This window comes from Sceloporus occidentalis, unplaced genomic scaffold (genome assembly GCF_023333645.1).
Source record: "Sceloporus occidentalis isolate IW3139 unplaced genomic scaffold, rSceOcc1.0.p SCAF_39, whole genome shotgun sequence".
Taxonomy (NCBI): Eukaryota; Metazoa; Chordata; class Lepidosauria; order Squamata; family Phrynosomatidae; genus Sceloporus; species Sceloporus occidentalis.
Genome location: NW_028317019.1, coordinates 4,178,485 through 4,203,858, shown reverse-complemented (window position 1 = coordinate 4,203,858; position 25,374 = coordinate 4,178,485). Strand labels below are relative to the sequence as shown.

At 43.5% G+C, this 25,374-nt stretch overlaps 1 protein-coding gene across 1 annotated transcript; it reads right to left on the bottom strand.

The window, feature by feature from the left end:
* Positions 1-972: 972 nt before the first annotated feature.
* On the bottom strand, positions 973-8,071 carry LOC149290440 (uncharacterized). The gene is made up of 5 exons (XM_089489241.1): positions 7,993-8,071; positions 6,241-6,369; positions 5,409-5,574; positions 4,466-4,573; positions 973-2,177 (listed from the first exon to the last, which is right to left on the bottom strand). The coding sequence occupies exons 4-5, from the start codon at positions 4,512-4,514 to the stop codon at positions 1,696-1,698; spliced, it is 531 nt and encodes a 176-aa protein (XP_089345367.1). The 5' UTR covers positions 4,515-4,573; positions 5,409-5,574; positions 6,241-6,369; positions 7,993-8,071; the 3' UTR covers positions 973-1,695.
* Positions 8,072-25,374: the final 17,303 nt, after the last annotated feature.

Genomic DNA, 25,374 nt, shown 5'->3' with positions numbered 1-25,374 from the left:
CCACTCCCAGGCTCTGGAACGCCCTCCGGATGAGATCCCTCATATTTCCACCTTGGAAGCCTTTAGGAAGGCTATTAAGACGGATCTCTTCCGGCAGGCCTTTCCAGACTAGATTAGATCTACTGACTTGTCTCCCCCTCCCCCTGACCCTTACCCTTGCCATCGTTACTCTTATGGAAATTGTTATTGATGTATCTATCGTTCCTGCCCTTCCTTTTCACCTTCAGAAAACGATCCAATTCTTGCCTGAAAAACCTTTTTTATTGTATTGTGTTTGGAATGTTTTAAATTTTCTTGCTGTTTAATAGCTTATTAGGGTTTCATTAATGTTTTTATCATTAGGAGGAGGGTTGAGGATCATGGTAAGGAGCATCAGACTGAAGTCACAATGGGACAGTGTCAATGCTTCAGCAAAGAAAAATCTTCCTGAACTCACAATAGTCCGGTCTCAATCCATCAGGAAAGGAGCATCAGCCTGAGATCACAATATGACAGTCTCTATCGTTCAGGCAAGGAGCATCAGCCTTAAGTCAAACAGCGCCAGTCTCAATCTCTCAGGCAATGAGCGTCAGCCTGAGGTCGTAATGGACCAGTATCAATCCTCCAGGTATGGAGCACCAGTCTGAAATGACAATAGTCCCATTTCATTCCTGTAGGTAAGAAGCACCAGCCTTGAGTCACAATAGTCCCATCTCAATCTGTCAGGCAAGCAGCATCAGACTGAGATCACAATAGTCCTGTCTCAATCCTTAAGGTGAGGAGCAGCAGACTGAGGTCACAATGGGTCACAATATGTCATAAATCCCTTTATTCATGCATTTATGCACAGGGATTGCTAGTTCCAGGCTGCTGCTGGTGCTTCTTATTCCACTGGCGGCCTTTGCGGTAAGGAAGGTATGCTCCGGGAGTTCAGCAGCCTCCCCTTCTTTCCCTCCTTTCTTTCTTTGAGGAGACCACAATGTAGCCCAAGGTGCAGCACTGGATTCAGGAAGGAAAGGCTGTAGTTGGAAATAAAGCTCTCTGTGTACCCTGTATATTTGTGTGTGTGTTTGTGTGTGTGTTTGCCTCTGCTGTTCTGATGGCTGGGAATGGAGCTGAGGATTGAGGAGAGAAGAAAGGGTCAGTTTTGGGCAAATTCCGAACTTCTGTGCATCAAAGAGTCCAGTGTGTTGAAACAGTAAAGAACTTTATTGAGAACACATAGAAATTCAGTGTTTAAGCCCACTCCAATCCAAACAATACATTAAAACCCCAAAACCTTAAATATCACCCTCTTCCAAACCTAGCCCCCACCTCCAATTCCCACAGTCTCTGCTCTACAGGTAACAAGGTCCCCTTTGCCATTCCCAGAAACTAGACTCCTTTCTGTTAATACCGGGCTCCAACTTTATTCAGCCAACATCCCAAACATTGCAAAATCTATAATTCCCCTAAGTATTCTAACCAGCTGCAACAAATCCCACCCCCCATCTACCTAACCTATACCAAGACCCACAATCCCCAGCCAAATTTACAACCCAAAGTAATTATCTATACAATTAGCAATGAAAACCTTAACAAAATACAACCTTAAAGCATAAATAGACATATGGACAGACGAACCTTAAAAGCAAAATCACAAGGGCCTTTTCTTAGCACCATAGGATTGAAAATATATTTTTTGTATTCCTTCTTGACAGTAATAATACTATTAGTTCAACACTGGGATTTGTGTGCCTTCTCTCCTGTGTGGCCTCTCTGATGTTTCACTTGGGCTGACTTGTCAGAAAAACATTTCCCACAATGCTGGCATTTGTATGGCTTCTCTCCAGTGTGGACTCTCTGATGTCTCACTAGGTTTGATTTCAATGAAAAACATTTCCCACAATGCTGGCATTTGTATGGCTTCTCTCCTGTGTGGACTCTCTGATGCATCACTAGGATTGACTTCCAAGAAAAACATCTCCCACAATGCTGGCATTTGTATGGCTTCTCTCCTGTGTGGACTCTCTGATGTGTCACTAGGATTGACTTCAAATAAAAACATTTCCCACAATGCTGGCATTTGTATGGCTTCTCTCTTGTGTGGACTCTGCGATGCATGACTAGGACTGACTTGTAAGCAAAACATTTACCACAATGCTGGCATTTATGTGACTTCTTTCTTGTGTGGACTCTCTCATGACTGACAAATTCTTCTGTAAAGGAAGACAATCACAGACAAGACTGAATCTCAGTGTTAAGAGAGGAAAGTGTTACCCCAAGATTTAGCCCCACGTTCACCCATCCCTATTTGAGATTAAATTAATAAAGTTGGCGTAAGTGAGCTGAGCATGACCCTGTTCTGGATGCCCCCAAATCCATATAATGATTGTATCCTTACTCATCGGAGCTACCAAAGAAAAATATTCCATTAAATATATGTAAAACTATTTTAATTGAAAAGTGGCATCATTTCCTGTGAGAATATGGCAGGAATCTCTTTTACTGCAGTTTGCATCCATTGTTCCATGTTCTAGTCTCTGGAGCAGCAGAAAACAAGCTGGTTCCCTCCTCAATATGACATCCCTTCAAATATTTAAACAGGTCTATCATATCACATCTTAACCGTCTGTTCTCCAGGCTAAACATCTCCAGCTTCCTAAGGTGTTCCTCATAGGGCATGGTTTCCAGACCCTCCACCATTTTAGTTCCTTTGGACACGCTTCAGTTTCTCCACATCCTTTTTGAATTGTGGTGCCCAGTATTCCAGGTGAGGCCTGACCAAAGCAGAATAGAGTAGCACTATTACTTCCCTTGATCAAGACACTATACTTCTATTGATGCAGCGTAAAATCGCATTGGCCTTGTTAGCTGCTGTATCGCACTGTTGACTCATGTTCAACTTGTGGTCTACGTCCATATCTCTCAGACAAGGATGGGCTACTGTTGGGGATGGGGGGGTCACATTGGCCCCCAGGGGATCTCAGGGGCAACCACACATTCTGTTGCCTTAAAATAGGAATAATGTTTTGCCCCTCAGTATCCCATTGCATCCCTTTGGGGAAGTGGAGGCCATTTTGACACTCTTGGGCCCTCTCTGAGCCATTGCAGGGCCAAGGGAGGTCTTTTCCCCAAGAAGCCTCTCCAGAGCCTCAAAAGGCTGGAAGAGGACCAAAAAAGGTAGGAAACATACTCAGAGATGTGCTGAGTACCATTTGGGTGAGAAATTCATTAATCTCCATGCTGTCTTCCCACAAAATCCTAGAATTGGTGTGATATCTGGTGGCAGAACTAAGAATTAGAAAGTCCTTTGCTTGCACCAAAAGGTTTATTGAGAAACTCAGGCAGAAGCGTCCATTAACACGTCTAAGCAGTCTCTGAAGCTTCGAAACCTTTTCCCTCCATCATTAACTACCTTCACACTCCTCCCTTTTCTTCCCCCATCAGCCCCTAAACAGTCCGGGTACCTCTTGCCTTCTTCTTCCACCGTTCACATACGCCTTTCTCTCCTGGGGCATGTCTGCCACCCAAAGCTCACAAACCAGTCAGTTAAGAGCCTCCACAACTGCTTCTTTTCCCCAAGACTTTCTAGGCCCCACTATCCTTACCAACTACTTAAAACTACTAGCATTTAAACTACTAATAATCCCCCCTAAACACCAGTACCATTCTAGATGAACCACAGAAACTGGCTCTGACAATTGGCAGTTTACAATGGGGTATTTAGATTCCTTATAAAGTGGAGAGCAATAGTGCCTCACTAAACTACACATTCAAATATTCTACAGGATGTTGCTATCACAATTAAATTACGCTTCAAAGGGATCTAGGACTCCTAGTAGACCACAAGTAGAACTTGGACCAACAGTGTGATGCGGCAGCTAAAAAGGCCAATGTGATTCTAGGCTGCATCAATACGAGTATAGTTTCTAGATCAAGGGAAGTAATAGTGCCGCTCTATTCAGCTTTGGTCAGGCCTTACTTGGAATAATCCTGTGTCCAGTTCTGGCATCCGAAATTCAAAAAGGATGTTGACAGGTTGGAACATGCCCAGAGGAGGGCAACCAAAATGGTGAAGGATCTGGAAACCATCAAACCCTATGAGGAGCGGTTTAGAGAGCTGGGTATGTTTACCCTGGAGAAAAGAAAATTAACAGCCGATATGATATCCATGTTTAAATATTGGAAAGGGTCATATTGAGAATGGAGCAAGCTTGCTTTCTGCTGCTACAGAGAAAAAGAGACACCACAATGGATGCAAGTCACAGAGAAAGAGGTTCCACCTAAACATTAGGAGGAACTTTGGGACAGTAAGAGCTCTTCGACAGTGCAATATACTCCCTTAGAGCTTGGTGGAGTCCTCTTCTTTGGAGGTCTTTAAACAGAGGTTGGATGGTGCTTGGAATGTGTATTCCTGCATGGCAGAAGAGGGTTGAGCTGGATGGCCCTTGTAGTCTATTCAAACTCTATGATTCTATAATGCTAGTGGATTCCGGTTACTTACCCACACAGGCCACGTTCTCATAATTCTCCATCATTATATGATTGTACATAAGTCTCTGCTTCTTCGTCAACAGTTTCCATTCGTCCTCGGTGAAATATATCGCCACATCTGCAAAGGTTACCTGCAACATTAAATAGCCCTCATCCAGAGAGTGACTAAGCAAAAGGGGAGGAAAGCACATGGCGCATCCAAATATTATTTGCTCGCTTTAGCTTTCAGTCCAGGAAATAAACTTTAAATTCTGTCAGCCAGAAAAAAGCTAGTGCCTTTGAGATCCAGTTTGTCTCAAATCTTTTCAATATAATATGCAATATAATAAACAATATAATTTAGGCCATGGCTGGGATATTGATGCTGAATTAGGATACTGACTATCCCAACACATAGTCACCAAAGAATTATAGTGCATTTAGACATTTCTTGCCACATTTTGGAGGCAAATGTCATTTTTATAAAGCAGTTCTGGGGAGCACTCTGGGCTTAAGGGTCACTGGGCCCACCCCCTATTAATATCCAGATACATTCTCCCATAGCCCCCAACATTTCATTGATGGAAAAAACAAGACACATGTGGACAAGCAACCCAGAAGGCAGGGAAGATGGCCAAAGTTGTTTTTGAGGAAGATCACACAAGCTAGGAAGGGCACAGCAGTTTGCTTTTGCTTCAGCCTCCTGAGAAGGGTCATATCCTGTCTCCTTCTTTACTCTCCTCTCCCCACTTTTGAGCTGATAGGCTGCAAACTCAATTGCACTCAGGAATTGAAGTGAGTTGAGAAAGGGGGAAAGTGGGAGGAGGAGAGATCAACCGAGACATTTTTAAAAGCCCCTGAAGAAATGGGGTGACAGAGGACTAACCAGGACCCCTCTCTGCCAAACGCCGACTGTATGTGATTTGCTTCCATTCAGCAGTGGCACAGATGAAACTTTTAGGATAGTGACTCACCGGAGAGTTGTTGTACCTCGGCAGCCTCTTTCTGTTGGAGCCCAACTCCCTCCGCTTGGCCTCTGTGTTGGCCATCAGGTGGCTGGGGGTCCTGGTGAACCTGCACTTGGTCACTTCCAGCAAGAGAGGCCCCAAAGCCATGTACAAGGAGGCCGAGATGTAGGTCCTGAGAAAAGGGTCCAGGGTTAGGATTGGCTTGGCAAGAAACCCTGCAGCACTCAAAGTCACAGAGAACAGCATCCTGCTGGTGACATAAGCACTTCTCAAATATCTCCTTTGGGCCGATGCAGAGGTGGGCATCCACTTCCTCCCTCTGCATCAAACAAAGCCCCCTGGACCAAGCATAGATTCATTGCAGGTCCCTTACACAACAGATACTCCATGACTTCTTAGAGTGGTGGGGGATTAGGGGATGGGGAATTGGAGAGGGCCCTGGTTATGTCCCCATAGCAAGATGTGAAATGGTTGCATCATTTGTTGAAACCTCCTGACCTCCCCAGTGACCCTCAGAGGAAGATGTCTTCATTTTGCTTCTGGCTACATAAACACAGCTGGATGTTTCTTCAATACCTCACACCCAACACTCACACTATGCATGGAATGGCCATGTGGGATTGCTTCCACAATTTCATGGTAGGACCTGTGTCAGTGAACGGGCAGTTGTAACCTGGTTCCACCTGGAGAATAGAGGGTTCTGCTGGGTCAGTTTGTCTGGCCTGGTGGTTCGTCATTCTCCCAATGGCTCACTCTCTCAGCTGCAACCTTTCCACACAATCCTGGACTGAAAGATTCAAACAAAGGTACTCTTCCTGCACCAGGAATAAAGGCCTACCTTCAGTACAAAGACCCAGAAAGGGCTCTTCTGAAGTCCTTTATGGCTGGAGCTTCCCTGGATCAGAGGGCGTCTCCTCAGCCGTAGAGAAGGGTTGCTTTGAGTGCGAAGGAGAAGAAGGTCCAAGGGCTGAGGGAGGGAAGGCAATGGGGAAAATGTCAGTTTCAATGGCCGTGGAGGGCAGAAGGTGACAATGCCTAGGAAACTCCTCTGAGTCCCAGCCATTCTAGGAATGAGTGGCAGGAGTGAGTCCAGGGGGCTGAGGGGGTCTCCTTTCCCAAAGGGGGAGGCAAGGACCGGTGGGACCGTCCCCAGCTAGGGCCCAAAGGGAGGGTCTCTTTCCCCACCTCTCTCTCCCAGCCCCCAAAGCCCAGCCTCCCCACTGGCCCTGAGTCCCCTGCCTCCCCTTCCTCAGACCCCACAGGCCCCTTCCCTCCTTCCTTCTCCCCAAAATGGAGGGGCAGAGGCAGAAAGGGACACACTTCCTTCCTTTTGGCCCAAGGAGCCTGGCCTCCTTCTCTCTCTAAAGCCTCAGGACAGAAAGAGAAGCCAATGGTCAGTTCAACTGAGGCCTCAGAGAAGGTTCCGGAACATTATTCCCCACAGTCACAAGCAGCACAAAATGGCCACCGGAACACAAAATGGCTGCCAGAACACAAAATGGCTGCCTGTACCTCAGTGCTTGGCAGTTGTCAGTTTGAGGCCTTCAGGGTAGAGAGAGAGACTGAGGGAAGAGTGGAAGGAGGTCCTGGAGGGAGGGGGCCTGGGGAGAAAAAGAGCCTTCCTGGGATATTCGGGGTTCGCTTCCTAACAAAGGGGTTTCTGGCCTCATAAAGGATTTGGGGCAAACTGGATCTGAAAGGCAGTAGTAGCCTTTTCTCTTGGCAATGGGATTCACAGTGTATTCCCTGGACTGGATCTCTCAGCATCCACAGGGCCAGAAAGAGGAAGGATCCTGCCCTGCAATTAAGGCCCCTCAAATCCCTCTGAACTGAGTACTACAACTCCCACGTCTTCTTGACCAGACACATTGTCAATATCTTTCTTTCTTTCTTTCTTTCTTTCTTTCTTTCTTTCTTTCTTTCTCCCTAGCTGCTTTGTGAGGTGTGATTAAGCCCTGTTAATTGTGTTACTGATCTTGTTGTCATTTTGTGACTCCAAGTTGTTTCTGAGTTATGGCAATCCTAAGGCAACCTTATCATGGGTTTTCCTTGGCAGGTTTCTTCAGAGAGGGGTTGCCATTACCATCCTCTGAGGCTGAGAGTGTGTGACTTGCCAAGGGTCACCTAAGTCCCAAACGTACTGCAGCAATAATCCAATATCAGCCTGCTTTAACTACCCTGGCTCACTGCTAGGGAATTCTGGGAAATGTAGTTTTGTGAGACATTGAGCGTTCTCTGTCAGAGAGCTCTGGTGCCACAGTAAACTCCATTTCCCAGGATTCCCTAGCACTGGGCCAGGGCAGTTAAAGGGCTCTCAAAATGGACTATTGCTGCCGTGTGTTTTGGACCTTACTTGGCCGCAAACTGTCCATAGCCTGCAATGCATCTCCTAATTCTGTTGGCAGTCCCTCCCTCCCAACACTTTCTCATTTCCCCCCAAAACCAGCACAAAGCTGGCAGATGGAAAGAGGTTTTAGAGCAGCATTTAAATCTGCCATATTTGTTTTTAAAAGACTAAATGTCCCAAATGCTATTATCAGTTTTGTAGCTATTATTACAGAAAGACGTAGAGTGCAAACTCCTCAAGTACCTTTATTTTCTGGAGTGAGATGGGCTTTTCCAACTGACTCACTGTGATGATCTCCGGTGGTCCAAGCAGCCAAACTGTGGCCCTGTAATAATAATAATAACAACAACAGTAATAATAATTTTATACCCCTCTGTTCAGCCAAAAGGCTATCAGAGTGGATTACAAATTGTTAGTTAGACATTTAAACATGATGGCTCTTAGCCCAGCAGACCCTTATATTCCTGAAATCACGCTGCCATCATCCAATGAATGATAAAAGGGTTTCCCTTAACCTACACTGGGACCAGTTAAGGAACCTTATTCCTACTTCTTTACTGATCTTCCCAAGCATCAACCGAGCCAAGAAACGTGCAAAAGGAGCGTCGAGTAGTAGATACTCTAAGGAGATGTTTACTATAAATAACAAAATATAACGAAAACATAAGTCATACAAGATATTAAGAATCTTGCAGGTACAATATTTGTAAGTATATAATATTCAATTCATACAAGCTATTAAATAAACAAATAGACCTAAGGGTCCAATTCTGAGACTAACTTCCAAGATCCGCTCTTTCACTCTCTCTCTCGATCTCCAACCGACACAATTCCCCCAACTGTCTCTTGGTCTCTCAGGCCTTATATCTCCTTCTCACAGAAGCTTCTAGAAGAACCTTTATCCTGGTCTCTGATTGGTCAAGAGAGCCTTCCGTAGCAGTGATGTCACTCTGCATTTGCATAAACCTCCCTTTTCTGCCTGAAGAAGACCTCCATTGACTGGAGCCCAGTCATTACACTTTAACAAGGCAAGGCTTGCACCTATTTCCCAATGTTGCTCTTGGTGTCTGCCTTCCAGTTGTTTCCAGGTCTTATGGTGACCTTATGGGAGTCTCTGAAGGGGTTTTCTTGGCAGGTTCCTTCAGAGTGGGGTTCCCATGGCCATCCTCTGAGGCTGAGAGAGTGAGACTTGCCCAAGGCTTCAGTTCTTTTGGAAGCCTTTTTGCTTTATCTTCTAGAAGGCAGCTGAGGTGTTGCTTCTTGCATTAAAGAATGAGAGGAACCTTCTGGCATCCAAAAGGCTAACATTCTCTGGGGTTATGTCTGATCATATGTATATATAGGATTGCAATCCCTGTTCATTTATTAAAAGGTTTATAGTGCACCCCATATCATAGAATCTCATAGCTATGTCCCTTAATAGCAGTTAACCAAATTGAACAGTATATAAAACAAAACCATGAAACAAGCTGGACAAGAGGCCTCCAGGCTGCACCTGGCCCTTTCGCGTTGGCGGTGGCAGTGGAGCTGCGGCTGCAAGGAGGCCAAGCCTCAGACTCCTCTCTGCCGGCACATTCTGTGGTGGTGATGGTGACGGCGGAGAGGAGGCCGAGGAGAGTGCCAGAGGCCTCCTATCCGCCGCTGCTTCTGCCCCTGCGCGAGGGCCAGGCGCCAGGCTGCAGGCTTCTTGGCCTCTAACACCTGAACCTGGCCCTTTTGTGCCGGCGGTGGTGGCGAGGAGGCTGAGGAGGCCTCTGGTGTTGCTGCTTCACCACCTCGGCCTCCTCTTTGCCAAGGCCAGGGGAAAGGCCAGGTGTTGCTCCTGGAGGCCAACAGGCCTTTCCCCCGGCAGTGTGCTGGCAGTGGAGAGGAGGCTGAGGAGCAGTGCCTCCGACACCCCAAAGCGGCATTTCACCCGACCGTGGTGGCGAGGAGGGAAAAAGTTAGGGAGCAGTGGAGAGGGACTTTTGTCTCCAATGTCGGCGCGCGTGGACTTGAGCATACGCGGATTTTGGTATACGTGGCGGGGGGTCCAGAAAGGATCCGCCATGTATACCAGGGGCCCACTGTATTGGCAAGCAAAGGAGGGCCAAGAGAGCCCTGGAGAGCCTTGCCTTGGGGTGGATATGGATCTCTGGTGCCGCAACAAACTACAAATCCCAGGATTCCACAGGATGGAGCCAGGAGAGTTAAAGCAGTTTCAAAGTGGAATATTTCTGCAGTGCAGATACAAACTGAGCTGGTTGTAAAAGGGCAGAAGCACCCAAGTCTGGTTTTCACCCTCTTAATAACGGTTCTACTTTCAAAAACTAAGCACTTTGTTTTTCTGTCTAATCCTTATTTTTGTTGTTTGTTTGATGCATTCTTGGTAATATGAGATGGTCTGGTTTGTCAACTTCCTTCATGTGTAAAAATCTCTTAATAAGGAAACTGGGGAGACTTTTAAAACCTCCCAAAGGAGCTACTTTTGGCTTTGTTTGGGGGGCAAGCCTCTTCTTAGAAGCCAAAGCCCAATGTTTGTGAAGAAGAAGAATAAGGCTTGTATTAAAACCATCCTCCCATTTCTGATCCCTTTTAAAACCCATGATCCCCAGAAGGAGCAGAGCTGTGTAATATGAAAACCCTCTCAGAAAAGAGACACTTCCTTCCTTTTGGCCCAAGGAGCCTGGCCTCCTTCTGACTCTGGAGCCTCAGGAGAGAAAGAGAGGCCTCTGTTCAACTGAAGAGGCCTCAGAGAAGGTTCTGGAACATTATTCCCCACAGTCACAAGCAGAACAAAATGGCTGCCAGAACAGAAAATGGCTGCCTCTTCCTCAGTCAGAAACAACTTGGAGGCACACAACGACAACACAAAATGGATGCCAGAACACAAAATGTGCGTCTGTGGCAGGGGGCGGGGTCTTCCAGCCTCAAAAAGAAGCAGAGCTTCTGCTTCTCTATTTACTTCTGTGCGCGGAAGAGAGAATGAGGAGAAAGGAGTAGAGTTTTAGAGAGAGAGAGGAGACAGACAGACAGACAGGAGAGAGAGGAGTGGAGCGGCAGCAGAGAGACAAGGCCTGGAACCACTAGGCTTCACTGCTGCCCTGAGGTCTGGCTGGGCCTGGCTTGGGTCTACTGCTGCTGCTCTTCTTTGGCCACTGCCATTAAGGAGGGGAGGAAGGAGGCCCATCAGCCCTTCTAGGCAAGGCCCACTCTCTCTGAAGGTGGGAGAGTGGGACTCCCCAAAGTGGGCTTTCAATGCTATTAATTGTGCCTCTCATGCTGTAGCAATGGTGCTGGTGGCGATGATGATGATGATATCAGGCCTGCGCTGAGGCCTCCAACTGCCAAGCAACTGCCAAGGCCATTCTGTGTTCCGGAGGCCATTTTGTGCTGCTTGTGACTCTGGGGACTAATGTTCCGGAACCTTCTCTGAGGCCTCCTCAGTTGAACAGAGGCTCCTCTTTCTCTCCTGAGGCTCCAGAGTCAGAAGGAGGCTCCTATCTAATTCCTCTTGAGAGTTTGTCCATTTTGTTTGTTTGTTTGTTGTTTTTTCTGTTTTTTAAATATTGCTTTGGATTTAATTCTTTTTAAGGAGGGGAGGGTGCCAGGGATTTTATATGTTTTGTATTTTTAACTTTGTTAGTCAGAGGGCCAGGATACAAATAATTATTATTATTATTATTATTATTATTATTATTATTATGTCCAGAAGCTTAAATATCCAATCTTCTTTTGAAGGCATTTCTTTAGTTTTCCATCTCTGAGCAAACACTATTCTTGCAGATGACAACATACAAAATAATATTAAACCATGTTTTTTTTCCCCTATGTTCTATTATATTAAGCAAAGAATTTCAGGCGAGAATTTAAAAGATATAGTTACAACTTTCTTAATTTCAAAATGATAATTAAATAAATAAATAAATGAATAAATAAAACTTTTATTTATATCCTGATTTTCTGTTACAAGACAATCAAAGCGGCTCGCAACATATTATTATGTCCCAAATTCCCCCCTTAAAACAGGATTAAACATGTACAATTAAAATATCTATTAAATACACAATTAAAAAACACAATAAAATATAACAAGGACAGAGCGGTGGGCTAATAATCCATGATGTGGGGGGCAGTCATTATGTGGCCAGGCACTTTATTCAGGAAAGGCCTGCCGGAAGAGATCCGTCTTGACAGCGTTTTTAAAGCTGTCTAAAAGCTGGCAATTTGACGGATCTTGTCTGGCAGACCGTTCCATAGTTTGGGAGCCAATTGCAGAGAAGGCCTCTGGGAAGTAGCAGTTAGTCTGGTTTTTAATGGCTGCAGTAGATTCCTCCCAGAGGACCTGAGGGTGCATTGGGGCGGATTATATGGAAGCAGGCAATCCCTCAAATAGGTTGGACCCAAGCCATGTGGTTAATAACCAACACCATGTACTGTGCTGGGAAACTAATAGGCCCGGAAACTAATAATAAATCAACTTCCAAAATTGTATCGCTTTCCCACAATTCCACCACATTTGATAGACTGAGCCCTGCTCCTTTTCACATTTCCAACATGAATTACTGCAATTCTTATACATCTTGCTTATTCTTTCTGGGGTTAAATACCATCAAAAATGTTTTATAATAACTCTCTTTGATGTTTAGACTGCAAGTATAGTTCAATCAGTTTTCCAAAGTGTATTCCCACTGGTCTAATTCAATTGCAAAACCAAAGTTTTGAGACCATCTGATCACATTTTCTTTATTAACTTCCTCTTATGTACAGATTTTAAGAATACAATTATAAAGTCTTGCTAACAAGGCATCTTTATTCAACATTATTTCTTGTTCTAGATCAGAGACTGATTTGCCAATACTGTATTGTTTTTTATCCATTAGGAAGAGCTCTCTTAATTGTCTGTAAAAGAACCCTGAAAGATCATAACCCTGATCATTAGGATCTTCTCGTGTCTTTATTCTATAACCAGCTCTATCTATTTGCATGAATTATTTATAGGAGATCCAATTAGTGTCCTTTTTTGAATCTCTGGTCTCTTTTCTCAGGACTTCATCTCGGCCCCCTTGGACACACCTTTGGGGCACCTTTTGCTGGAAGTGACCCAAGTGCAAGACCACCAGGACCCCTGCCCACCTGATGGCTGACACAGAGGCGAAGCAGAGGGAGTTGGGCTCCAACAGAAAGCGGTTTCCAAGGTACAACAACTCTTTGGTAAGTTACCATCCTTACTCTAATTTTCATCCTTGTCTGGGCCAGCTCATGCAAGCAAGAGGAGAACATACTGTTCCAGTTTAGCAGAGAGAGTCCTGGTTAATCCTCTGTCACCTCATTTTTTCACAGGTTTTGAAAATGTCCTATTTCTCTCTTCTCCTCCCACTTTCCCCATTCTCCTCAGGGCCGTTCAGTTGCTGCAAAATGTGTTCCAAGCTCAAAAGACTGTGCATCCCATCAACTCAAAAGAAGGGAGAGGGGAGGAGAAAAGGGGGCAGGGTCTTGCCCTTGCCCGGAGTTGGAGGCAAAAGCAAAATGCTGTACCCTTCCTAGCTTGTGTGATCTTTATCATTAACAACTTTGGCCATCTTGACCCCCTTCTGGTGTTGCTTGTCCACATGTGTCTTGCTTTCCCCATCTGTGAAATGCTGGGGGATACTGAAGAATATCTCTGGACCTAAACTGAGGGTGGGCCCAGTGGCCCTCAATCCCAGAGTACTCCCCAGAACTGTTTTTAAAAATGAAATTTGCCTCTGAAATTAGATGAGATATGGCTAAATGATTCATTGGTGAGTAAATGTACTATACATGTTGGGATAGTCAGTATCCTAATCAATCAATAATATCCCAGAAATGGCCTAAATTATATTGTTTATTATATTGTATATTATATTGACAGGATTCAAGACAAACTGGATCTCAAAGGCTGTAGCTTTTTGCTTTCTTGCAGAATTTAAAGTTTATTTCCTGGACTGAATTCTGAAGTGTTGAAATAATATTTGCAATGCGCCATGTGCTTTCCTCCCCTTTTGCTTAGTCAATGTCTGGATGAAGGCTATTTTCTATTGCAGGTGACCTTTGCGGATGTGGCGGTATATTTCACCGAGGAAGAATGGACACTATTGACAAAGAAGCAGAAACTTATGTACAGTTCTGTAATGATGGAGAATTACGAGAATGTGGCCTCTGTGGGTAAGGAACCTGAATCCATTGCCCTTCCTTTGAAGACTGAGGGCCCTTTCATAATTCATTGTCAGAGCGCTTTGTTTCCACTTTAGAATTACAGAATCAAATCAACTTCCTGACAGTAAGGGCTGTTCGATAGTGGAACACACACCTTCCTCAGAGTGTAGTGGAGTCTCCCTCCTTGGAGGTCTTGAAACAGAGGCTGGATGGCCATCTTTCAGGGATGCTTTGATTGAGAGTTCCTGCATAGCAGGGGGTTGGACTGAATGGCTCTTGTGGTCTCTTCCAACTCTACGATTCTATGATCAGTCATGAGTAATATCTATGAAGGGAGGAAAGGGGGACACAAAAATAAATACAAGTACTGTATTTTCTGGCATATAAGACTACTTTTTAACCCAGGAAAAATCTTCTCAAAAGTTGGGGGTCATCTTACATGCCAGGTATCATCTTATAGGGCAGGTGCTGAAACGTCCGAGCTGGACTGGAGAATCTGCGGTCACCACATATGGTGGGGGGAGATAAAAAACGGCTGGGGCCACATCCCCACCATATGCAGCGATCGTATGAAAGCTGCTACCGCTCTGATAGTCTTGGAGACAGGGAGCACTGGGCAGGCAGGGAGAACTGACCAATCCAAGCAGGCTTTGTATACAACAAGGTTTCTTAATAAGTACCTGCATATCATAAGCATTTGAATTTAAATTACCATATTGAAATCAAATTTGATGATTTTTTAAAAAAAGATTTATTTGATGTGCGTTGGAAGAGGGGTAGTCTTTTATGGTGAGCATATCCCAAACTCTATATTTTAACTGGAAAAGTTGGGGGTCATCTTATATGCCCAGTCGTCTTATACGCCAGAAAATATGGGTATTACAAAGCATCACAAGAAGTAATTTGTGTTCTAGCAATAAGGGTAAACATCAGTCCATAAAATGAAATCCTAAACCTGGCAGGTAAAAATTGTCCCAAATAACTTTGAGAAATATAGACTTAAAATAGTAGCTTTGGCACGGTTGCTTAGAAAGTTGTATCCTAATCGAGTATCTCCCAAGCTGAGTTATATAACATTTCAAGCAGAATACAAGCTGCACATGGCGTGTTTATAGTGTTTATAGTGGCAACCCACTCATTAACTTCAAACTTCTAAAATGATTCATATAAAACACAACAGTCAAATGGATATAGTGCAGAAAACACCGTATACAATCCTATTAATTCCAAAATGGAAGTTGTATAAAAATGTAATAGCCTGACTCTTGGTCATAATTATTTCAAGATATTACATGGGTGTTTCTACATCTGTTCAAAAAAAAATAATCGCAGATGCACAATATCTGGCAACTTTAACAGTTACCTGCTCCTAATAATACAATTATTTGCAAGCTCTCCTCTCCGACTTCCATCAACTTCACCATCCCTTGTACACACAACTCTAATCCACACCAATCCACATGTGAGCTGTATACTGTATTGGTTGTGAGTCATCTCCTGGTGCCACACAGCATGAAGGGACCTCTGCAGTTAGCTTCCATCATGCCTTGGTCTCTGACTCAGGACTTTATGGCAGTCTCACAGGATATAATGCCACTTGCCAATCAAACTATTTCTCCACATGTTTAATAGAATATTTTTGCAACATTCCTTTTTCTGACTATCTGCTTCCAGTGATTCCCTTAAGTCCCCCTCCAATCTCTTCTTTGTTAACTCCTATAAATAAAGATACCATTGTTCCATGGATTTAGGGGCATAAGTAGTACGGTCATCCTTGGGTTACTAACAGAAACTCTCTTAATTTAATCTATAATAAGGAGGGGTTAATGAGGGCTAAATTATGGGTAACACCCTCCTCTCTTAACGCTGATTTTCAGTCTTATCTGTCACTGTGCTTCTTTACAGAAAAATATTTGAGTCATGAGAGAATCCACACAGGAAAGAAGTCACATAAATGCCAGCATTGTGGGAGACATTTTGCTTACAAGTCAATCCTTGTCATGCATCGAAGGGTCCATACAGGAGAGAAGCCATACAAATGCCAGCATTGTGGGAAAGGTTTTTCTCAGAAGTCACACCTAGTGGTACATCAAAGAGTCCACACAGGAGAGAAGCCATACAAATGCCAGCATTGTGGGAAATGTTTTTCTATGAAGTCAGTCGTAGTGACACATCAGAGAGTCCACACAGGAGAGAAGCCATACAAATGCCAGCATTGTGGGGAATGTTTTTCTCAGAAGTCAGACCTAGTGAAACATCAGAGAGTCCACACAGGAGAGAAGCCATACAAATGCCAGCATTGTGGGAAAGGTTTTTCTCAGACGTCAGACCTAGTGAAACATCAGAGAGTCCACACTGGAGAGAAGCCATACAAATGCCAGTATTGTGGGAAATGTTTTTCTCAGACGTCAGACCTAGTGAAACATCAGAGAGTCCACACAGGACAGAAGCCATACAAATGCCAGCATTGTGGGAAAGGTTTTTCTCAGACGTCAGACCTAGTGAAACATCAGAGAGTCCACACAGGAGAGAAGCCATACAAATGCCAGCATTGTGGGAAATGTTTTTCTCAGACGTCAGACCTAGTGAAACATCAGAGAGTCCACACAGGACAGAAGCCATACAAATGCCAGCATTGTGGGAAAGGTTTTTCTCAGAGATCACACCTAGTGACACATCAGAGAGTCCACACTGGAGAGAAGCCATACAAATGCCAGCATTGTGGGAAATGTTTTTATATGAAGTCAGTCCTAGTGAAACATCAGAGAGTCCACACAGGACAGAAGCCATACAAATGCCAGCATTGTGGGAAAGGTTTTTCTCAGAGATCACACCTGGTGACACATCAGAGAGTCCACACTGGAGAGAAGCCATACAAATGCCAGCATTGTGAGAAAAGTTTTCCTCAGAAGTCACACTTAGTGACACATCAGAGAGTCCACACAGGAGAGAAGCCATACAAATGCCAGCATTGTGAGAAATGTTTTACTTCGAAGTCAAACCTAGTGACACATCAGAGAGTCCACACAGGAGAGAAGCCATACAAATGCCAGCATTGTGAGAAATGTTTTACTTCAAAGTCACACCAAGTGAGACATCAAAGAAATCCACACTGGACAGAAGCCATAAAAATGCCAGCAGTGAACTAACATTATTTTTGTCAATAAGGAATACAAAAAATATATTTGCAGTCCTGCTGTGCTAAGAAAAGGCCTTTGTGATTTTGTTTTTCTGTCCATATGTCTGTTTATGTTTTAAAATTGTATTTTGTTAGATTTAGGTTTTAATTGCTAATAGGATAGATAATTGTTTCGGGTTGTAACTTTGGCTGGGGATTGTGGTTCGTGGTATAAGTTAGCTAAATGGGGGGCTGGGATTTGTTGCAGTTGGTTAGAATAGTTTTGGGAATGACAGCGTTTGGAATTTGTGGGATGTTGCCTGAAGAAAGTGGAGGCTGATATTAACAGGAAGGTGGCTAGTTTCTGGGAATGGCAAAGGGGGACTTGTTACCTGTGGGGCATAGACTGTGGGAATTGAAGGTGGGGGCTAGGTTTTAAGAGGGTGGAGTTTTAGGTTTGGGGGTTTTAATGTATTGTTTGGATTGGAGTGGGCAGTTCTGACGTAAACGCTGAATTTCTGACTATGTGTTCTCAATAAAATTCTTTGTTGTTTCAACAGACTGGACTCATTGGTGTACAGAAGTTCTGCATTTGCACAAAATTTACCCTTTCTTCTCTCCTCAGCCATCATCTCCATTCCCAGCTATAAGAACAGCAGAGGGAAACACACATACATTTATATATATGTATATATGTGTGTTTGTGTGTGTGTGTGTGTGTATTATATCTACATACATACAGTATACATAGACTATATTTCCAATGCAGAGCCTTCCTTTCCTGCCTTTCCTGGGCTCCATTGTGGCCTCTTTGAAGTGTCCTCAAAATAAGGAAGGAAGGGGAGGTTGCTGAACCCCCGGCACACTCCTTCCCTTCCCTCAAAGTCCGCCAGTGGAATAAACAGCAGGAGCAGTAAAGCCCTGGTGATCCCTGCACATGATCAGAAGGGGTCTTTGGATGTATGTGCGTATGCACAGTCTCAGCCCTAAAGCCATTGCTGCCCTCACACTCTGTTCTGAGGGAAGGAAGGATGGAAATGGGGGGAAACCGTTGTTTGTTCAGAGGAATGGCTGGAATGTCTTCGGGGGGAGGGGGGCTTGGGGATTATAAGAAGGAATCCCCTCTTCTCCCCCCAACCAAAACGCAGGGGGCCTGCCAGGTCTCCTCTCCCTCTTTCCTTCCCTGCCCCCTCCTCGGGGGATTCCTTGGGGCCCTGGTACTTGGGGGTTATCATGAGAAGAGAGGGAAGGGGGACCATTGGAGACAGGCATGACCATGGAGGGGGGTCCAAAGATAAAAAGGGCTTTGAGGAGCCCCCTCTGTCCTGGAAAGTGGGGCAGAGGAGAGTCCCTCCCTTCTGATGCATCATTTGGAGAAGATTTTTATGCCAAATAAAGAGCACCACACAGCATAGGCTTCAATAGCATTGGAAACAACATTATTCGGGGGGGGGGGGGGGAGTTTTCTCTGGGGTCTTGGGGGGAGGAGGGGGGAATCTGGGACCTGACTCAGGCACTCCCCCCCCCCCCCCAGAACCCATTATTAGAGCCTTCCACAGCTCACTGTGATGCTTTAAATGACCATTTTGCAAATAAAATCTCTCAGATAAGAGCCAACTTGGATGCTAACATTATTGCTGATGCTATAGGTGAGGTGTCCAGTGACACTGTGAATGGGATCATCCTGGATCAATTTAAATCTGTGAGTACTGAAGACATGGACAAGCTCCTTGGAAGTGTGAAGAAGACAACTTGCCCTCTCAACCCTTGCCCTTCATGGCTAGTCATCCAAGAAGGAGATGCACTTAGGACTCACCTGAGATATATCATAGATGCATCTCTGAGGGAGGGCTATTTTCCATCTTCCATAAATGAAGCGGTGGTACAGCCGCTTCTGAAAAAGCCCTCCCTAAATCCCTTGGACATGAACAAATACAGACCGGTCTCCCATCTTCCATTTCTAAACAAGGTGATTGAGAAAGCTGTTGCTTTTTAACTCCACGTGGTCTTGGATGAAACAGATTATCTAGACCCATTTCAAACTGGCTTCAGGATGGGATACGGAGTCGAGACTGTTATGGTCGCCTTAGTAGATTATCTCCGCTTGAGTATGGACAGGGGAAGTGCAACCCTGCTGGTGCTTATGGATCTCTCAGGGTCCTTCGATACCATCAACCATGGCATCTTTCTTGAACGTCTGAAGGAACTGGGGACGAGGAGGCAATGCATTGCAGTGGTTCGGGTCCTATCTCTTGGGCAGATTCTAGATGGAGATTCTTGGGGATAGTTGGTCCTCTAAGAGGGAGCTTAAATCTGATGTTCCTTAGGACACATAAACATGAAGCTGCTGGGAGAGATCATCTGGAGACATGGCATTGGGTGTTATCAGTATGCTGAGGAATCCCAGATATATCTCTCCATGTCCCGGACTTCAGCGTCAACTAAGAAAGGCATCTCCCCTCTGAATGAATGTCTTGAAGAATTAATGGGCTGGGTGAGAAAAAAACAGAATGAAGCTGAATCCAGATAAGACAGAGCTGCGTAATGTTGGAGATCCTAATCCAGGTATGGAGGTTTGAGACGTGTGATCCACCTGTATAAGGGGTCACACTTTCCCTAAAGGACTATGTTAGTAGTTTGGGGGATGCTCCTGGATCCATCACTCCAGATGTCAGCTCAGATACATGTGACGGCGAGGAGTGCCTATTATCTCCTTCAGTTGATATGCTAACTGCACCCAGTCCTGGAAGCTGAAGACCTAAACACTATAGTTCTGATCTTAATTTTATTTCATTATATTTATCAATTATTTCTTCTATTAACTGATTTTCTGAATATATCTGCTCACCTTTTTCCTCAAATAATTTTTCAAAATATGTAGTGAAAGTATTTTTAATTTTCCCTTGTTCCGTTATGATTGTGTTATTTTGTTTAATTTTAGTTATCATTTTCTTTTCTCTCTCATTCTTTAATCTATTAGCCATCCGTCGGCTTATTTTATTAGCATTCTCAAATTGATTTTGCTTTGATCTTCTTAAATTTATAGCTATTTCCTCTGTCATTTTTTCTCTAATTGTTCTTTCAATAGTTTTATTTCATTCATTATTTTTTATCCCCTTTTGTTTGTTGTAGTTTTTGTTCTCTAATTTTAAATTCATTCCTAATTTTTTCCTCTTTCTGCTTTTCTCATTTTTTATTTCCATTGTTCTTTGTATAAATAGCCCCCTTACAAATGCCTGACTAGTATCCCATACAACCTTCATTTTTACCTCCTTTCCACTGTTTTCTTTGAAAAACATCTTTAACTCTCTCTTTACCTTATTTACAAATTCTTCATCATCCAGGCTATCCTCTTTCATTCTCCATCCTATATTTTTGTCCCAATTTATATTTAATTCCAGCTCTATCATATTATGATCCGACATCGTCCTTGGCCAAATTTCCTTTTTTTTCTCTTTAGTAACCAGTTGCTTCATCACAAAAAACATATCCAACCTTGAGAAGGATTTATGTGCATCTGAATAGAAGGTATACCCTCCTTTGTTCCCATTACAATGTGACCAAACATCTAACAAATTAAATTCCTCTTTTAAAACAAAAAACCTCTTGGTAATTTTCCTTGTGTTTTCTTAATTACTTTTTTCTGGGATTTCCTGTCCCAAATTGGATTTAGAACTCCATTGAAATCTCCTGTCAAGATTAATTTGTCATTATCAACTTCTCTCATAACCTCCGCCAAATTTCTATAATAGGTTTCCTTCTTCTCTAATGGCCCATAAACATTAATCAGTACATATTTAACATTATCTATCAAAATCTCCACACACAAGAATCTACCGTCTTTATCTTTCTTCTTTATATATCCATCTTTTATTTTTGTTTCCTGTAAACACAATAAATCAAAATAATTCTTCCCTAGATACTGCATTACATGCTTTCTCTTTCTCTCTTGGCTTATTCCTTTTACATTCCACGAAACTATTTTAAGCCCCATTTTCCTTTTAGAGAGGTTCTTATGTCTTTTATGTAGACTTTCCTATCTCTCCTGAGTAACCCTCTTCTGAGCTTTTGTTTCCCAAATTGTCAGTATTTACCTCCTTAATCCCTAGATTATCTCTCCTTCCTTGCCCTTTTCTCTGGGTCTTTTCTTCTCTTTGTCTATTTACACTTTCTCCTTCCTTCTTGTCCCTTTCTTTATTTCTTTCTTCTTGCTCTCTGTTATCTCTGCTTAATCTCTCATAAAAGGCTTTCCCTTGTTCTATTGTACTTATCCTATATCTCCTCTGATGGTAATGAAAGATCACTCTGTTGTGGAAAACTGATAAAACACTGCAAGTTCTTCCACTTGACTCACAGCAAACCCGGTCTGACAGAATCAGAAAGGAGGGGACCAAAGATGAATTTGCAAAACACAGATTGTTTATTTTAGACAGCTGTCACTCTGGGAGGAATTCACATTCCAACAAAGATCCCAGAGCCCCGAAAAAAGGAAAATGGCTCCTTTATATAGGATAGAAACAAAGAACTCTAGCTGGCATATCCCATTGGACATGGCAAAAGTTAAACATATAGGTTTTTCGTACAATCAGGGTACAGATACATGAATACATTAAAGGTACATTTTAGCCACATTCCATTAGCCTATTAGTCTTATCTGTCCTTGCCCCCCTTCTAGTCCTTGCGGAGATATCTCTTCTCCAGGATTCATGTCTCTCTGCTAACTTCAACTAACAACAATCTCCAGAACCTCGAGGTCAGAGCCTAGGTCACTCTGAGCTCTTATGTCTTAAATCTTACTCTTTTGCCTGCATTCCTGGGCCTCTCAAATTCATTCCAATGCATGTACCTTTATTTCTACAAACTACATTTATATGCATACTAAATATGAAACTTTAAAAATCTTCTATCTCAACTCCTTCTATCTTATCCCATCTGTACAGTATCTCATTCTTATTGCAAAAGAATATTGTTAGGAATTTATATTCCTGTCTCTTTCTAATTATTTGCAATGGTAAATCCTTATAAATTTCCACTATTCTATCTTCCACAATCAATTTTTTCTCATAATTTCGTTGCAATATTTGCTCTCTCATCCTTGAGCTTGTAAAACATACCGTAATGTCTCTGTCCAATTTCCTTTCCTTTGCTATCTTTGAGCTAAGTCTAAATATCTTATCAATCTGTGCCTCCATCAAATCCTCCTCAATATCCACATATTTTGCCAGCATAGGTATAATTTTGTCATATATTTGTTTGTCTTGTTCTTTACTTTCCCTAATTTTAATTGCCCTTTCCCTATATCTGACCTCCTGCAGAAGATTACTCTGTTGTTCCCTTAATTGAGCCTTTTCCAATCCTTCTGTTTTTTTCCAGACTTTCCATTCTTTCTAATACTTCCTCCACCTCCACTTTCACTCCTGATATCTCTTTAGCTAAGTTGTCTATTTTCCCCCCTAATCCATCTAGAGGAAAGGAGATTAAATGATGGTCAGAAAGTGGAAAGTCAGGTGCCAGGTAGTCAGAAATGGCGCAGTTTGCAGCAAGAACCAGGTCAAGACAGTGACCAAGAGAATGAGTTGAAGAGTTGGAGTGTGGTTGGAGGCCAAAAGAAGCCAGGAGAGAGTTAAAGCGAGATGTTGTCGGGTTATTGGAATCATCAACGTGGATATTAAAGTCACCTAGGATCAAAGTGGGGACTGAATCTGAAAGAAAGAATGTCAGCCATGATTCGAAGTCTGAGAGGAACTGGGTGGCAGAACCAGGAGGGCGATAGATAACTGCAACACGGAGCTGTAGAGGAGAAAAGAGTCTAATAGGATGAAATTCAAAAGAAGAGGAATGATAGCTGGTGGGGAAGATAGAACTTGGAACTGGCAGGAGTTAGATAGCAAGATACCAACCCCTCCTCCTCGACCCTCAGGGCGGCTGGAGTGGGTGAAGGAGAGACCACCAAAAGAAAGGGCAGCGGAGGTTGTAGTATCATGGGCTGGGAGCCAGGTTTCTGTGAGAACGAGGAGGTTAAAGGATTTAGAGAGAAAAAGGTCATGAATTGCTGTTGCTTTAGGGGCAGCAGAGCGGCAGTTCCAGAGGGAACAGAGGAAGGGAAGCAGGGAGACAGGGAGAGGCCGAATGGGGATCAGGTTAGGAGAAATGTGGGGAGCCATGGGAAAGATAGCATTCACTGCCCAGTGATTAACGGGGAAAGGTGTGACACAACAGCAAGGATGACCCTAGCAAAAACAGCAAGGATGACCCTAGCAAAAGAATGGAGACAAAGGAAAGTTCTTGAAGTAGAGGAAGGCTGTTAGGACTATTTGATGCGTTGGAAGCAGATAAACTCACAAGGATCTTACAGAAACAAAACAAAACTAAAATGTATAGATTGATAGAAGACTGGGATAAAGTGCTGGACTATATCAAAAAAGAAAGGAAGACTGAAGGGCAGACAACGGATAAAGAGAAAACAAAGACACACCAAAGAACATACACTTTGGAAGTCTTTTAGTTTGTTTGTTGTGGAATCTGAGGTTGGATGTATTGTGAGTTTGGATGTAATTTAGTATGTTTTACAAGTTTTGTTGCTTGTGAATATTTGTATTTGTCAAGTCTTTTAATTGTATCTGTGTTATTGTTGATGGTCCTATATGTCCCCCCCCCCCCCCCTTTTACCAATAAAGTTTATAAAAGTACAGAATCCTGAAATCTAGAAAGCATATCCAGGAGAAGGTTTTTTTGGCCACACTGCAAACAACAACCTCCAAAATCCACAAAACAGTGATACCTTTCTCCTGTTTGATGTTTAATGCTTTTTTCCCAATGAAGAAGCCAGTTGAGCTTCAAAAGCTTGTTTTATCTATTTTGTGCATTTTGGCTGGCCACTAAAGGTATCCCTGTTTTGTGGATTGTGGGTGTGATTGTGGTTTGCTGTATGGTCCAGCCAGCATGGCAACCTCTGGATATGATCCCTAGAGTAGGAATCCCTCTTTGTCTCATGGCTGTTTGGGGCTTTTCTCCCTCCCTCCTCTCTGCCCCATAAAAGTCAAGGGGGGACTCGACTCACCTTTGCGAAGGTCTCTTCCAAGGGGCTAGGATTCAGAGACATAGGTTCAATTTGCATCACAGAAATAGTGCACTTCAACACTGCTTTAACTACCATGGGTCAATTCTATGGAAATCTGGGATCTGTAGGTTTGTGAGCCAATCTCAGTGAGCTCTGGTGTGAAAACAGACTACAAATCCCAGAATCCCATAGCACTGAGAAATGGCAGTTAAAGCGATGTTGAACTGCATGAATTCTGCAGTGCAGATTCAACCAGAAGCCATGTTATTCAGGAATATCAGTATCCTAAGGGATCTTGTAGCACCTTTGTTACTAACGGAGTGAAAAAAGTTGTAGCATATGCTTTTGTAGACTTGCGTCTAGAGTTTTGTGGAAGAGAGTTATGGCAACCCTAGTAGCCAGAACCTTCTTTTGTCCTCCATTTTGGGAGAGGAGAGAGGGAGGCCGAATGGAGAGCTCCCTGGGAAAGAAGCTGTGTCTCTCCAGGCTGAGAGGTCAGAGACCTAGGAGCAGGGCCTCTACGGTTGGGGAGTAGTCGCCGTCTGAAGCATTGGACCTTCTGGGACCTTCCTTTTGTGCCCATGGAATACAACTGCTTCTTCCCACCAAGAACCCAAAATAGTCCTCTCCGAAATCTCTTTCTGGGAGCATTGGTGAACTGCCCTGGGCCCTACTACGTTGCAAGAAATAAAAATACACATTTGAAATAATGTACAACAGCTCATGCTTAAATAATACATGCCTTAAAAGTGACACCAGATTCTCCACATCCCACCCTGGGCTTCCCTTTTGGTTACAATGTGGTGGGCAAAGCATGACCCCCGGCTCCATGCATCAGGGACTTCTCTGTAACCCACAGTGGTCAAAAATGTCTGGGGTCTTTTCGTGATCTTGGGATGTGAGGGGCATTTCCGCTATGTTTTGTGGGACCCCTGGGTCAATATAACGCCATAAGATGAGGTGTCCTCTGCTTGCTTCCCAGAAGCATGGTGAAAACGTCCCTCATGTTGATGTTGATGTTTCTAATTGTTGCTTGCTTATTTTAACCAATTCTATATTATATTGTTGCCTATTGTTTTATACATATTTTGTAGATTGGCAGGTTTTATTTTTATTGACTTGATCATATGTATGTACAGCACTGTGTACATTTAAAGTGCTATAGAAATAAACAATGATAATAATAATAATAATAATAATAATAATAAGTTGCACTCTCTCAGCCTCAGAGGATGGCCATGGAAACCCACTCTGAAGAAACCTGCCAAGAAAACCCCTTCAGAGACTCCCA